The sequence below is a fragment of the Lactuca sativa genome, chromosome 9 (assembly GCF_002870075.4).
Source record: "Lactuca sativa cultivar Salinas chromosome 9, Lsat_Salinas_v11, whole genome shotgun sequence".
Taxonomy (NCBI): Eukaryota; Viridiplantae; Streptophyta; class Magnoliopsida; order Asterales; family Asteraceae; genus Lactuca; species Lactuca sativa.
The window spans coordinates 187,416,751-187,431,582 of NC_056631.2; the positions used below are offsets into that span (position 1 = coordinate 187,416,751).

Consider the following 14,832-nt stretch of genomic DNA (forward strand, 5'->3'; position numbering starts at 1 on the left):
GCTGCTGAGGCATATGTTATTTCCTTGATTTCTCTTGCTTTCTTTAATAATCAAATTCTGTATTTTGATAATGGTAGCGATTAAAGGGAAAACTACTTTTACCACATAACTCCGTCCAGTCTTGGTAGAAGACTGCTTTTATAAAGAAAATATAGGATTTTCTGGAAAAGACACTAATTTATTGGATACACTAAAGCTACCACTTTTATTAAAGTTATTTGAATAAAATGACACTAAATACTTATGAACTCACCAACATTTGTAAAAATGCTGATACTCGCTTTTCAAATAACTTGTATTCTCAGGTCAGCATTAGACAGGTACATTCCCGGAGCTTCTGACGAAGACAGTTTAGTACCAAGTTGTACCTGTATATTTACTTGTATTACTTTAATGTATTGTAATGTAAACCATGTAAAACTACTACTATTAATGCAATGGTTGTTGTACTTTGATTACTATAATGCATGTGTTGTGATACTTGACATGACGTCATCCACCCCAGAACGTTTCCGCCGTTCTGGTTTTGGGGTGTGACAGATTGGTATCAGAGCATTGTTTATAGTGAGCTAAGTATATCAATTCATAAAAGATATACAGCCTATAAATACATAGGGATAAAACACTCTGACCAAGAATTATACTTTAAAATATAACCTTTTACCAAAGTATAAGAACATCCAGAATCTAAACACTCGAACACAAGTATCACAAGAAGAACGATAATAAAAGTCTTAGGATGTTGAGCATTGCCGTCAAACCTGGGCAGTTATGTAATCGTAAGCTGGAATAAATGTAACCTGATCAACTACATTTATTCGAGATGCGATGAACATGTGCTTGGGAGTGATAGTGGTGTGCAACAGGTCTGAAACTTACCAACTAGGAATGCTAGAGCCAAACATAAAGTTAAAATACTATAGGAGTATTTTGGAATACTAAAAGACTCACACAAATCCCAGAATCACATTCAGAAGATAAGAAAACTGACAAGAAATTAAAATACCATAGGGGTATTTTAGGATACATAGATAACCTTGTGTGAAGAACTAAAAAGATCCTTATTGATATACCTACAACTATAGAGGGTATACTCCGAAGGTTATATATAATAAGGATCCCATAGGCTAAGAATGTGTGGTTTCGCCCTACTTCCTTTTCCTCGTTGGGGTGTGGATATAGAGTAGTATCACATATTCGAAGGCCTATCGGATCTAAGCTATATATGATTTGTATACCCTGTGTAATCGTAGCAGGACTCGATATGGATCATCCAGTGAAATGTTAATAATCTTTTAGGATTCTTTAGACATTTCCATTCTCGCACGAACCCTGTAGAAAACCCTATCCACTTCAGCACTCGACAGAAGAGTTGATTCAGACCCAGAAGAGGTTCATTGAGAAGATTTCCAGTTCGGAAATAAATGAACTGGGTCGAGACTATTGAATTCACCAAGTGCCTATATCTCTTTAAGGACATCGGTAATAACTTCGCCTAAACTTCCGAAATTTCCAGTCGTCCATCATGAAGTGATGACACCCGGAGACGGATTCGGAAGTAAGGTGGAGTAGAAATTCAATGTGTCTTCATGAGAAAAGAACCCTAGGTAACTACCCGAAGGAAACCAACGCCGATTCCAGTCGAAGATACGAGGCAGACAGAGGGAGCCAGTACATGGAACCCGAGAAGTGTCTTTTCCTCGTGTTCGTCACGCTAATACACCCATAAAATAATACAATTTAGTGAGTTAGTGGTTACACTACTCACTCTATGTGTTAGGTAAATCGTCATTTTCCGTTGCCAGTTATACGATTAGAGCGGATCCCTGCACCTCTATTGAGAGTATCTAGCCATAAGCCTTCATGAGCCTCTCTTTCCGCGGTTTCATTCCGAACTGTTCTCAAATCTCTCCAGGCCGAAGAGTGAAACCTTTCCCAGTATAAAGGTAACGTAGTAGGAACGACTCGCATCTTATGGCCTTTTTCCGATACTCATACACCTACCTTGATTTCCAGGACTACATCATAGGGATGTAGGTCGACACTCCGACAACCAGTACCCGAGGCACGTAAAAAAAATTTATGCATAATACAGTCAGGACAGATATGTCCAGGGCTAGCCATCGTCTCTCATTCCTCTCCGTGTAGAAAACCATGCCACCGAAGAAGCGTAACCAGTCCGCAAGCAAGAAACCTACTCTCTTATTCGATGAAGCTACGTTCCAAGTTGCGGTCTCGGCAGCCGTAGCAGCTGTCATGGCTCACCTGAATGCTAACAACGCTAATGTTAGCAAGGGACTTATCGGGATTTCCGATCCTAGAAATGGACAGCAACAACCAACCCCTGCATACCTAGCCACCCAAGAACCTCAATCGGATCCACTAAAGAGAAAACTCAAGATCGAGGAGGGAGGTACCTCGGCTCAAGGACCTTCCGAAGGGCAGCAAGCTAAGGCAGTCAATACCCCTGTCAATCCTCCCCTCCTGACTTCAAGAAGACCATACCTAGGAAACCTCCCCCACTGCAGCAAGTGCAGCTACCATCATCATGGTGTCTGCCGGGAACTCATATGTGCTAGGTGCAACATGAAGGGGCATACTGCTCGTGTATGCAGAGCTCCGGTGGAGCGTATTGCATCAATCACTAATGTGACGACCAATCCAGTTTGCCGACTATGTGGTGAGATTGGACACTTCAAAAGAGATTGCCCAACTGAAGGAAACAACAAGGACACATGAGGAGCCTAACTCTACTGATTAGGGAGAAGCATCAAGGAACCCGGAAGATTTTGGTACGTCTCTCGATCTCAGATAACTAAACTGAAAACATAGTAGGGTTGACATTTTTTTTTTCTGGAGGGTTCTTCAACAAACGTATTCCAAACTCCATAGGTGTGGAGATAAGAGTAGAGTTAATCATATACTAAACCATACAAGTAATTCCTTTGTGTACCTCTTTTGTGTAATAGATATCTTATTCTTTGCTTGCTTTACCTCAATGCCAAGAAAATAATGTGGGAGACCCATCTAAAAATCTTTCTTCATGGATGTCTTGAAATCATGAATCATTTTGGAAGAGTTGCTTAGGAGAACCAGGTCATCAACATATAGACAAATGATCAGTAGATCTTTCTCATATCTCTTAATGTATAAAGTGTGTTCAAAAGTGCATTTTGCAAAGCCATATTCAATAAAATAACCATTGATACGGCTATATCAGGCACATGGTGCCTGTTTTAAGCCGTACAATGCTTTCTTAAGACGACACACCTTCTGTTCCTCTCCTTTTTTGACATATATCCTGCTGGTTGTTCGATGTACACAACTTCCTCTAATGTTCCATTCGGAAATGGTGATTTTACGTCCGTTTGATGGACTTCCCATGCATTGTGCAGCCAATTCTAGAACAAGATATATAGTTTCTAACCTGATTACTGGAGCAAAAACTTTTGTATAGTCAATCCCAAACCTTTAACTATATCCCTTTACCACCAAGTGTGCTTTGTACTTATCCACTTCACCCCTTTCATTAACTTTAGTTTTATATACCCATTTAACTCCAATGGGTTTCTGATTCTTTGGTGGATCAACAAGGTCCCAAGTATTGTTTCTGTTGGATCAGGTCCCACTCTTCTCACTCACACAGCACACACACACACACACACACACACACACACACACACATATATATATATATATATATATATATATATATATATATATATATGCACAAAGCAATTATGGAGAATGGAAGTAATTTAGACTCAAAAGTTGTACTCTTTCATTCATGCGTAGATGGATATATTTATAGCTAAACAAGAAACAGAAAAAGCTAAAAACTTGCAGCTGCATGTGTTCCTATGAAAGTGGAACTAAGCCACGTTATTCTCCTTCCCTTCCAGTTAGTCAATATATAACCAAATCAACTACCAAGTAAATCTGCTAAGGTACTAACACGTGACCCATCCTCACAGTTTTTCATTGTAGATTCAATTTCATCATCCATATATAGCATCTCTTTAACGTTTTTCTTGACATGCATCTTCATAACGAATGGGGTCTGCATCTGCAAAAAATACAAAGTCAAAAAATTCATCAAAATCTAGCCTTTGTGTGTTTTCATAGATGCTTGTCAAGGTCTTCATTTTTTTGACGGGTGTGTTGGATGAACATGAGGCCGAACTTGTGCTTGGATCCTGAGTTAAGGGGCTTTGGGGTTGTTATCTGGAGTGGTACGAATCCTGTATATATATTAACCTCTATTAACTATCTATTAACCTCAATTGTTGGATGTCAAGCCTTATGGCTAAGGTCAGTTATGAATGAATTAAGTCAACCTCAATGGGAAGCTACTAGCATTTTTTGTGACAACAAATCTACCATTGCTCTATCCAAAAATTCGGTCTTTCATGGAAAAAGTAAGCATATCAGGCTCAAGTTTCACTTTGTTTGAGAGTTAGTAAAGGATCAAGAAATTGAGGTTGAATATTGTTGCTCAAAAGATCAAGTTGCCGATATATTTACAAAGTCTTTTCAAGGTGGAGCATTCAATCATTTAAAGAAGAATCTGGGTGTTGCTAATGTCTAGCTTAAGGGGAAGTGTTAGAATTAAGCTAGTCATTAGAACTGTTAGGAATGAAGTATTTATGGTTGTTAATAGATAGTTATAGCAGTTTAGTAACCATTGGTATCTGAATAGTTGTAATAGTTGTAACGGTTGATATATATATATATATATATATATATATATATATATATATATATATATATGTGTGTGTGTGTGTGTGTGTGTGTGTGTGTATGTTTATGACAGTTAATATGTTGTTGTTCCGTATCTATCAAAACATTGTTTATTTTATTCTTGTCTCTCTTAATCATCTTAAGGAATCAGATCAGAGATCTACATTTAGTAGCATCAATGATAGAAAATTGATCAAGAGTCAAGATGTCAAACTCTTGTGGGTAATAACTCTTTGGCACCCAATGTTAATATAGCCCGATGCAAGGTCCACACCAAATACACTTGACAAGATTCTGATGATTCCCACTAATTTTCAGGATTGTTTAGTTTATTATAATTTATTTTATTTATCACTCGGTATGCATCTCTAATTTCTGGGATTGTTTTTTTTTTCTTTTCTTATGTAATTCCACTCAATTATATTACCCCTTGTGTTGCTTTAAAGGCATTTTGAACTTCCCATGCATGCAAGAAAGTGTTAGCTAAAAGAAATAAACAATTGGAAATTTTCTTGGTATTATGTAGCATGTATGAGATGTTATTTTCTTTTTCTAAATGTTCGTGATTATTTTATGTGTAAACGTTTTGAATAATTTAAAAATCATTTTTAACCAACTTTTGGGGATGGAAATTATAGATGAGTGAGTGAAGAGAAATGCAAATGATCTTATTTGGGAAATGAGAAACTTAGAAGGATTTGGACAAGTTTTGATCGAAACTTGTAGTTTTTAATGAGAATTTATATATGCTTGCTGACAAGATACACACATAGGGTGATAGGGTCATTGTTAAGTGTGGGACATGTTTATTATAACATCCTTATATACAATTATGATGTTGGTATGAACTTTCAAAACAATACAAATCAATAAAGATGTCAAACATTCTCTCTTATAGCGCCTCTTCGGATTATTGTAATGAAATGATAAAGTCAGTATCGAGGCCTGATGGAGCTAATGCAGTGATACCAATGTATGTCACTGACTTTATGTATTCATCTCTAATGAAATACTATTCCATAGTGTTTCAATCTAAAATGGAAGCCAACTATAACCGACCAGTGGTGTGGGCTGGGGTATTCATCCTGATAACATCATTGCAATGCTGTCTGACTATATTACTTGATTTGTGGAGTGGTTTCTACAACAAGCGATATTGGTTCCCATGTAGATATTTCTATCTGGGTGCTGTTTCTCTAACATTCGTAACAGTCGCAGTGAAATTATCTACGGATATGACAAGCCCGATGAATGGAAAGGTGGACATAACAACTAAGTTTGGATGCTTGGCTTTTATGTGCACAATGGTCACAAACATCATGCCTTCTTTGGTGTCCAAGGACACCAAAGAACTTCTATCAATCGTGATAACTTTTGCTATTCTCATAATCACTGTCATCGGGAACACTTGGGTGCAGTGTATTAGTCGTGTCATTTCTAAGTTTGGATACTTGTACGTTGGTTTTCTTATTCCAACTAATACTTTTACTTGCTTTTTCTATAACAATTTGATCGTCTAACAAAATTTTAGATGCCAAGTATTAGACGCTTAGCAAAATGGTTTGGAAGGTCAAGCACCGCATGACACAATATACTCTTGTAAGAGTCTAAGTAGCCATATGGAACGATACTTAATTATGGCGGAAATGCGTAACCCTGAGTTTGCGCTTTCTAGCGACCCGATTTGCTTTTTTTTTTCTCTCTTAATTTCTTTATTCAGTTTGGGATTTTACATATTTATAGCGGTGACACAACTTGCTTCACGTGATGATTTGGTACAGGATTCAGCATACAGTTGGTCTACGTTTCCTAGCCTTCTAACACAGTTCAGTGGAACTATAATAGGGGTCATTGCCCCTATCATTAGATGTTTTACAGTTGTGAAATGCATCATCTGAGCTTGTGAAAGCTCAATTGGCGGCAAGGAAGCTGTGGGATGAATTGGACGACAACTATATGTGGGTGGAGAAAAGTGCATTTCAAGGGAAAACAACCATGGAGAGATCCTTGGGTGGTTTTCTAACAAAGCAAAACAAATTTTGGATGGAGAACCGGTGCATAACGTATCTTGGGGGTTCATTGTTATGAATTTAATGTACTGCATTGCACAATCCATCATTATGGTTACCACCCAAGAAGAAGAAGCAGTGATTCCTGAAGTCCAATTGTTTACGCTGTTATCTCGAATGATAGCTGATATCTTGCTAGCCTCAGTGACGGAGCCAATGGGGGGCTAGCGGGTGCTTCGCCACCCCCAACTGTTTCAATTCATATATTGGAAAGACTAATAACTGAATATATTTGATTGGTTAATTGATGGTCCATATAACCCACCGCCACCCTTATCTTTTGACAGGAAGTATGAGTTTATTTTCTTTAAATGTTAAATAATTATAGATTCTTATATGGTTCCATTTTGTGGATTCTTTCTTTTCAAAAATGAAAAAATCCATTTTGTTAGAAATAGATTATAACGTAAAAAATAAAGATCTATAATACTGTTTCTATAAGTGACTCTGATTCAAAAAAATCTCACTAAAAAGTCAAATTCTAAAATCATAACCACATTCTATCAAAATTTTAAAATACTTTTGATCCAACACAAGGGATTTCTAAGGCACTAAAATATAATTTTCCTTTTTATTTACCACACACACACACACATATATATATATATATATATATATATATATATATATATATATATATATATATATATATATATATATATATATATATTGTCAAACAATATAAAAATAAGTCATATTTTATATTTGTAAATTTAGAGAACCAAAAAGTCATGGTTTTGAGTTTGTATAATACTAAAAGGTAACTAATTTATGTTTAGTAAATTAAAGAGGCATTAGAAATTAGGCATTTAAAACTTTTATCAATTACTCTATGATGATTATTTTTTGTTAGTTTTTTAGGTTGTTGATTATACGTATTTATTCTAATGTATGATTTACTTATTAACTTGTTAATATTATTGTCTCTGATTTGGAGTTGTCAATTTGGCTAAAAATCATTAGAGCTTTACGAAAGTAAATATAGATATGAGCCCCTTATCTTAAAACTCTGACTCCGACCCTGTAAGTGTGAGATATGTTGATTTTAACATCCTTATAAAAAAAATGATGTTCGTATTAGTTTTTAAAACAATAAGCATCAATATCAAATACATATTACTTCAGTAAAGATGTCAAACATGGTCTCATACACTGCTTCGTCTAGTTACTGGGATGGGGTTGGTATGTAGGCCCCACTAATGTGGTAATACCTATGTACATCATTAACACTAAAACATGTTAAGCATACTACAATCTTTGTTAACGTGGTAAATTTTAACATATGATAACCTTTTGTGCTTATCGTTTTGAAATTTCAATTGTAAATGAAGTTGTTTTTGTCCACCTCAACATAGTTTACGAGAGATGGTTTTACATCTTTTTGGTTAAAAGAAAGGGAACAAACACTAGATTACCATTTTTAATTTTGTTTATTGCATACTTCATTGACGTGTATAGAAAAAAATATAATAATTTTAAATGCTAATCAGATTCGATTCCGTTAACAACCATTTTTATTATGCATAAAAATACTTATGCAATATATTAGCTTGTTCAAAACATAAAATTAATTAAAAAAAATCCAATTATGGTTTATATCTCCTATTCTTTTTTTATTAAGTCTACGTTTTTCATGTGCATAACTTAGTTGTACTAGACAACCGATTATGCATGCTCAATAGGTATAATTGGGTGAGATCATTGTATACAACGTGCACATAAAATTATTGTACTCTTTTGCATTGATCCTTTTTTTTTTCAAACACTAAGTTACTGAAAATAATTTTATGTATTTCAACATCCGACGAACTTTTGTATATGGTATAAATTATAGAAGAATCATAATTACTTTACTCAGTTTTTTTATTAATATATTTAGCTAATACCATTCGACATATTTTGAAATAACCGAATAACCGAATTTTTGTGGCTTACGAATCCGATGTTTTTTTTGCTTTATCGATTGATCTAAGGTTGGAGGGAGTCATTCCCTCCCAACCATTCCCTCCCAATCCACTGAACCCACTGCCACATCATTTTTTTCTCTTTTATTTTTCTTCATCTATCCGAACCCACAGCACACGGAAACCCTATCTTTTTGAACTCACTCAATTAAAAAAATATACAAAACAATCAAATGTAAAATCTTAATTAGCATTAGAGTTATCGGCGGTACCATTCCCACTTCAACGAGTGAGTTGATTGGTTGCACTAACTCACTTCATCATCTCTCGCTACTTTCTCTTTCTTATTTTCTCTTGTACCATGTGTTTTAAAACTTGTACCTTAGCTGTTTTGTATTTTTTAATTGAGTGGGTTGGAAAAGATGAAGAAAAAGAAGAGACAAAAATTGATGTGGCAGTGAGTTCGGTGGGTTGGGAGGGAACGACTCCCTCCTTCCTAATATTGTTATGAAAGAAACTTTTGATTTGTTTATCAATTTGGCTAAAATTAAGAACTTTAAGAGGTGTTTAAGATTACTTTTTAACCTCAAAAGTCCTTTTTAAAAAAAAAAAGACTTTTTGCATAAAGGCTTTCTTAAAATATGTGTGGATTATTATTTGAGGGGCAAAATACAAAAGTTGTTTTTAAAAACTATTTGGTTTAATTTTTACATCTAAAATAACTAAAAGTCACAATAAGTCACATTTTAGTAACTTTTGAAAACCTTTATTTTTCTTATATTCAAAAAGTCATTTTTAAAAGAAATTTTCTATTATCCAAATACAGTTGGGCTTTTCTTTTTTGACTTTTTGAGGCTTTTCTTTTTTGACTTTTTGAGAAAGTTAAAAGTCAAAAACCATTCTAAAAGGAATCTCAAATACCATCCAAGTTTTATATGAATATTATTTATGTGAACTGTGGTGGACCTAGAATCTTGACAAATTGATAATGTCAATGCAATAATGATTATGTATTTTATTTACATCTTGTATTGTTAATTTTGACCATTATATATGAGATAATCATATTGTTGTTAATAAACATAATGTATGACCGCAAATTTACATCTGGAACCGACCCGGCCCGGGAACCGAAGTCGGCCGAAATTAATAACCGAACCAGACCGCTGGATCTACCGGTTCCTACCGGTTCTTGCTGTGTCTTTGATGTTGGAACCGGTCCTCGAGAAACAGCAACATACGGTTCCGGTTTTTTCCGTTCTACCGGGGTTCCGTTTCTACCGGTTCCCGGTTCAAAAAATGCACAAGAATATCGTCCCGGTCCCGGCCCAATCGGTTCTATCCGTTCCAGTTCCGGCCGGTTCCACGCACACACACCCACCCACCCATCCACAAGAATATCGTCCCGGTCCCGGCAGGCACACACACACACACACACACACACACATATATATATATATATATATGAAAATTCGAACGGACAATTTTTTTAGCATGAGATTTGTTAGAAGTAACTACCGCCCCTTAGACACCATAAGGATGACCCCCTTGACCCTGCTAGGGGCTATTTGGAACCCCACCAGGGGTGTTGCCCAGGGACCCCTATGCTCCCGAATTCACTTTGGCTTCTCTCGATCGAGTAGACAACACCTCCAATCTCATATTATAACTATAATTCAACTCAGTTTGTCTCGACAAATTTCAAGTACTCAAGAATCACGATGTCATTAGGATTGAGTAATTGAAGATATTATACACACAAGTTTTTACATAAATTCTAATGTTCATGCTTGAAACTATTACAAGTCATTGTTTTGTCCCCACGAGTGCATAAAAGCCAAGCACTAAGCTTCCTGAAGCGGTAAAACTTCACTCACATAGATGGTCCTTTTAATTCATGCATCAACACATACATGTTTTTAATAGAGCTATTAACGAACTATTTATCCTAATTTTAATTTGCAGTTTTAAGCACATACCTTAGGAAGAAGTAAACCAATGTGCTTTGATCTCCAAAAGCAAGCCTTCTACATTGAATTCAATTCCTAGCATTGTATTAGGAGGGAATTGGGTATCTTACCCTTTCAGAGATACCAAACGGGACTTAAACTTATCTTGATAACCGACATATTTATCAATTTCCTAGCTAATCCTTTCGTTAAATGATCGACTAGATTCTCTTAAGTCGAACAAACTCGACATAACCTATAAACTATCCGACGATCATTAAACAATAGAGTAGAATAAATTGAAAACACAATTGTCATTATACAGTCGAATTAAAATCGATTTGACTCCAAGCTGGAGTCGATTGAACAGAATTTGAAAGAAAACTCGGAAAAATGGAGTTGCGATTTAAAGAGATCGGCCGGCAGTATGAAGATGAAGATGCTTCAATTAGCCAAGATGAAGCACAATTCAGAAGGTTTAGACAAGAACGTACCTGGATCAAGTAAGTGAACGCCGTCTGGGGTGAGTTCCGTCAACACCACCGCCTGAAGCAGAGATACGATCCAGATCAGCGTCGGAGAGTGAGCATCGTACCCATAACGGCGTCCGACGGTGCTTGAGAGATACGATCCAGATTGGTGTCGGGGAAACGTCTTCCGACGGTGAAATCCATCAAAAGTACAGATGCGTCAAAAGCACATCGCATCTTACTTCTATTTTTACAAGAAAATAATCCTCACTTGTTACTAATTTATTACTTTATTTAGTTTATCGATTCAAATGTTAGGTGGCCCATCGTTTTTTCTTTACAAGAGTTTGAAGGATGATGAGTTGGCTTCCAATATAGTTTCCAATATAGGCATAGATGAGTGCTTTAAGTTCATAACGTGTATACCTTTCATTTTTCACCTTTTCAGTGATTTTCCTTTTCATATTTCTCATTTTTTTAAAACCTAAAAATTAGTCACCTTTTATTTTTTTAATTTTTTAAATATATTTTATACAAATATTATACTATTTTTTATAAATTAAAAACCATAAATTTTAATATATTTTTATAACTTTTAAAAAATTAAATTAAAGAAGCAGCAGTTGACCAATTGGAAAGAGCGAGAGAAGATACCACACCCAAAAGTCTTTCATCCTAAACCGCACTTAAGACGTGGTGTTTCAGAGTGCGGTTCTATCCATACCGTGTAGCCTAAGAGGAAAAAGCTAGAACTTGTGGCTATACTCCTGATAATTGATGTATTCATAAGTCGGTTGTAAATGAGTTGGAACCTAAAAATTAAGGATAATGGGCCAAAAGAACTACATGGAAGTATCGAACTTCTTGGAAAAAATAATATATCGGAATATGTTCTATAAATCGAATTTTAAAATAACTACCGATCAAAGTTTAGAAGACAACAAGAATTTTGAACTCAATTTCAAAAAAGCCAATCATGAAGCAAGGAATGTGGAGAATTTAGAAGGCTTTCGGATACCAAATTGCAACAAAAGAGAGTTTGTGGTTTGTGTTACCGATGTGATCAGAAATATATGTCGGGCAATAAATGCAAGAAAAAAAAAAGAGTTAGAACATTGTGGTTGTGCGAGAATTCAAATAAGCCAATCATTACCGAAGATTTTTTACCCATTCAATTGGGTAATTCGAACACCATATTTGGCACACAATGGTTGGTTACATATTCACAAAATAAGACATTTAGACTATTTCTTTGTAGTGGAGAAGCAGGAGATCCATATTCGCAAAACAAGTAGTCGTTTGTGATGGAAGAAGAAATGATTGTTATCATGTGATAAACCCTTTTCCCATTTTTATCAAATTAGTGACTAGCCCATATATAAAGCATGTGTATGCTAGTGAATGAAGTTCAAATTAAAACTTAAATATTTATGAGTACCTAAGAACTTGATCACAACCCTCGGATCATATTTCATCTGATGGCTGTGATTTGTGGGCAATTACAAAGCTACAAAGCAGTTGGACAGTTACAAAATGGTGGGCCCTATCCTACAAATCACAAAGATGAATTTGAACCAAATTCACCATATCAATAGCATAGGTAAATAAAGTAAATATATACTAATTTATCAGATTATAAACTAACACCAATTTTACACCCATAAAAGAAGAGCTAATCATAAGTAACGAAAAAAAAAAAAGCCAGAAATACTGTGGTCATGTGATGCAAGGATGCATTAAGCCAAGGACTTTTTCGTCATTTTAACTGCAACAGGCTCCTGATTGCTGAGGGGTGCCCTCTCTTCCTCCTGATGGCCCCGGAACCCCACCATATCCGACTTTAATCCCATAAGACTGCCATACACCAAAAAAAGAAAAATATGAGATGGCTATTTTTTTTTACTACGAATGAAAGGGTATTTACGTCTTTTTGTATGGGACAAAAAATATGCAATTTTATTAGTACAATGGTATCAAATTTGTATGAAGGAAAAGGTTAGACGTGCCTCATTTGATACGTCAAAAACTCCATCTTGAATCTTTTTATAAATTGTTCCAGCTGTTTTTATAAATGCCTGAAAGAGAACTTGTAAATCAGAAATGGAAATTAACAAAAAAAAAAAAAGTAATAAGAGAATGAGTCATTATATTCCATTATCATGGTGTATGCTTTACCTCCTCAACATTCTGTGCTGTTTTTGCTGAGGCTTCCATGAAAATTAGACCATTTTCTTTTGCAAACTGTTCTCCTTCTTCCGCACTAACAGCTCGTCTGTGTGCAAGATCACATTTGTTGCCAATTAGCATAACCGTCATATTTGCATTTGCATGTTGCCTTGCATCCTCCAACCAACTTGCAAGATGATTGAATGTCTCCCTCCTACATCATCCATCATCCATCATACATCATCCATCATCCATCATACACACAACATTAGTTGTCACTGTCACTGTCACCGTGACTCTGACTTGTAACTCTGTAACTATGACTGTGACTGTGTCTGTTTCTGACTGTGATTGTGATTGTGACTGTGTTACTTATAATGGAATCATACCTGGTGATGTCATAAACCAAAAGTGCGCCAGCAGCGCCTCTGTAGTAAGATCTTGTTATAGATCTAAAGGACTCCTGGCCCGCCTGTCATTTTAAAAAAAAGGAATAATTGATTGAGTGAGAAAAAAATTAAGAAAAAAAAATGATTTTGGAGTGGAAAGAATAGAAAAGGTAGAGAAAGTGAATGACAAACCGTGTCCCAGATTTGTAGCTTTATTGGTTTGTTGTCAATGGTGATCATTCTTGCACCAAATTCTACACCAATTGTTAAATCATGAACTGGTTGAAAACGTTTGTCTGTGAACTGCAAAAGAAGGCATGATTTTCCAACCCCTGTGCACATGTTTCAAACCAAATCATGAATCTGAAATTAGATTATGACTGCAAATTTTGTGCAATTTATACTTATAACCTCCAACGAGTCTTGTAATAATCCTCTTTGAGTTTAAGACATGTATCAATTATCATCATGATGAAAGATTAAGTCTACATAAAATCAAGTTTCTGCTCAATTGTTTCAGATTCCTTAAGTATAATCACATCTGAAGTTGTTTCAGTTTTAAGTTTGACATATACGACTCTGGTTACAGGCTGTAAAAATCATTAAATAGAAGTATAACTGAGTGTCTAGTGTTACAGTAATAACCATTGGAATAGATAAACATATGATTCATAATGAATAGAAAAAACGAGCATAATGAAACAAATACCTAAAAAGTGAACGAAAGATATCACAATCAAGAACTGTCTCTACTGATATCGTATCCGCATTAAGTCATTTAACATTATACAAAACACCACACTCAGAACCAAAGCTTGATTGTACGCATAAGGAAACGACGATTAATCAAACAATCAGAAATTTAAACTGAAATTAGATCGTATACCTGTATCTCCTATGATGATGTACTTGAAAAGGTAGGCGTAAGACATAATTCTTTAGATCTTTCAGAATTCACGACGAAACAAATCGAACCAACAACACCAAATCGAATGAACTCAAATTGAAGATTAACTGTTTCTAGAGCGTCAGAGATCAATGTGATTCTCTATAAGAAGAAAAAAAATCCTGAAGAGATTGGAAAACGAAATCCTTCGTCTGAAAGAAATAAGAACAGTGATGCGAATACAACGAAATATTGAAAT

The 14,832-nt window shown here is 35.4% G+C and overlaps 1 protein-coding gene and 1 long non-coding RNA gene across 2 annotated transcripts; both read right to left on the reverse strand.

Annotated features, from left to right (window-relative positions):
• Positions 1-10,419: 10,419 nt before the first annotated feature.
• Positions 10,420-11,768, reverse strand: LOC111889791 (uncharacterized). The gene is made up of 2 exons (XR_002849632.3): positions 10,693-11,768; positions 10,420-10,600 (listed from the first exon to the last, which is right to left on the reverse strand). It is a non-coding gene; the product is annotated as an uncharacterized LOC111889791 (long non-coding RNA).
• A 756-nt stretch (positions 11,769-12,524) lies between these two features.
• Positions 12,525-14,832, reverse strand: LOC111889794 (ras-related protein RABB1c). The gene is made up of 6 exons (XM_023885946.3): positions 14,574-14,832; positions 13,880-14,019; positions 13,688-13,770; positions 13,308-13,512; positions 13,139-13,207; positions 12,525-12,986 (listed from the first exon to the last, which is right to left on the reverse strand). The coding sequence occupies exons 1-6, from the start codon at positions 14,617-14,619 to the stop codon at positions 12,894-12,896; spliced, it is 636 nt and encodes a 211-aa protein (XP_023741714.1). The 5' UTR covers positions 14,620-14,832; the 3' UTR covers positions 12,525-12,893.

Excerpts from the sequence above, each read along its gene's own strand:
- LOC111889794 (XM_023885946.3), bottom strand. The coding sequence starts at position 14,619 with ATGTCTTACGCCTACCTTTTCAAGTACATCATCATAGGAGATACAG. Across the intron at positions 13,513-13,687 it reads TTGGTTTATGACATCACCAG|GAGGGAGACATTCAATCATC; the intron begins GTATGATTCCAT and ends TGGATGATGTAG. Across the intron at positions 13,208-13,307 it reads CAGCACAGAATGTTGAGGAG|GCATTTATAAAAACAGCTGG; the intron begins GTAAAGCATACA and ends GTTCTCTTTCAG.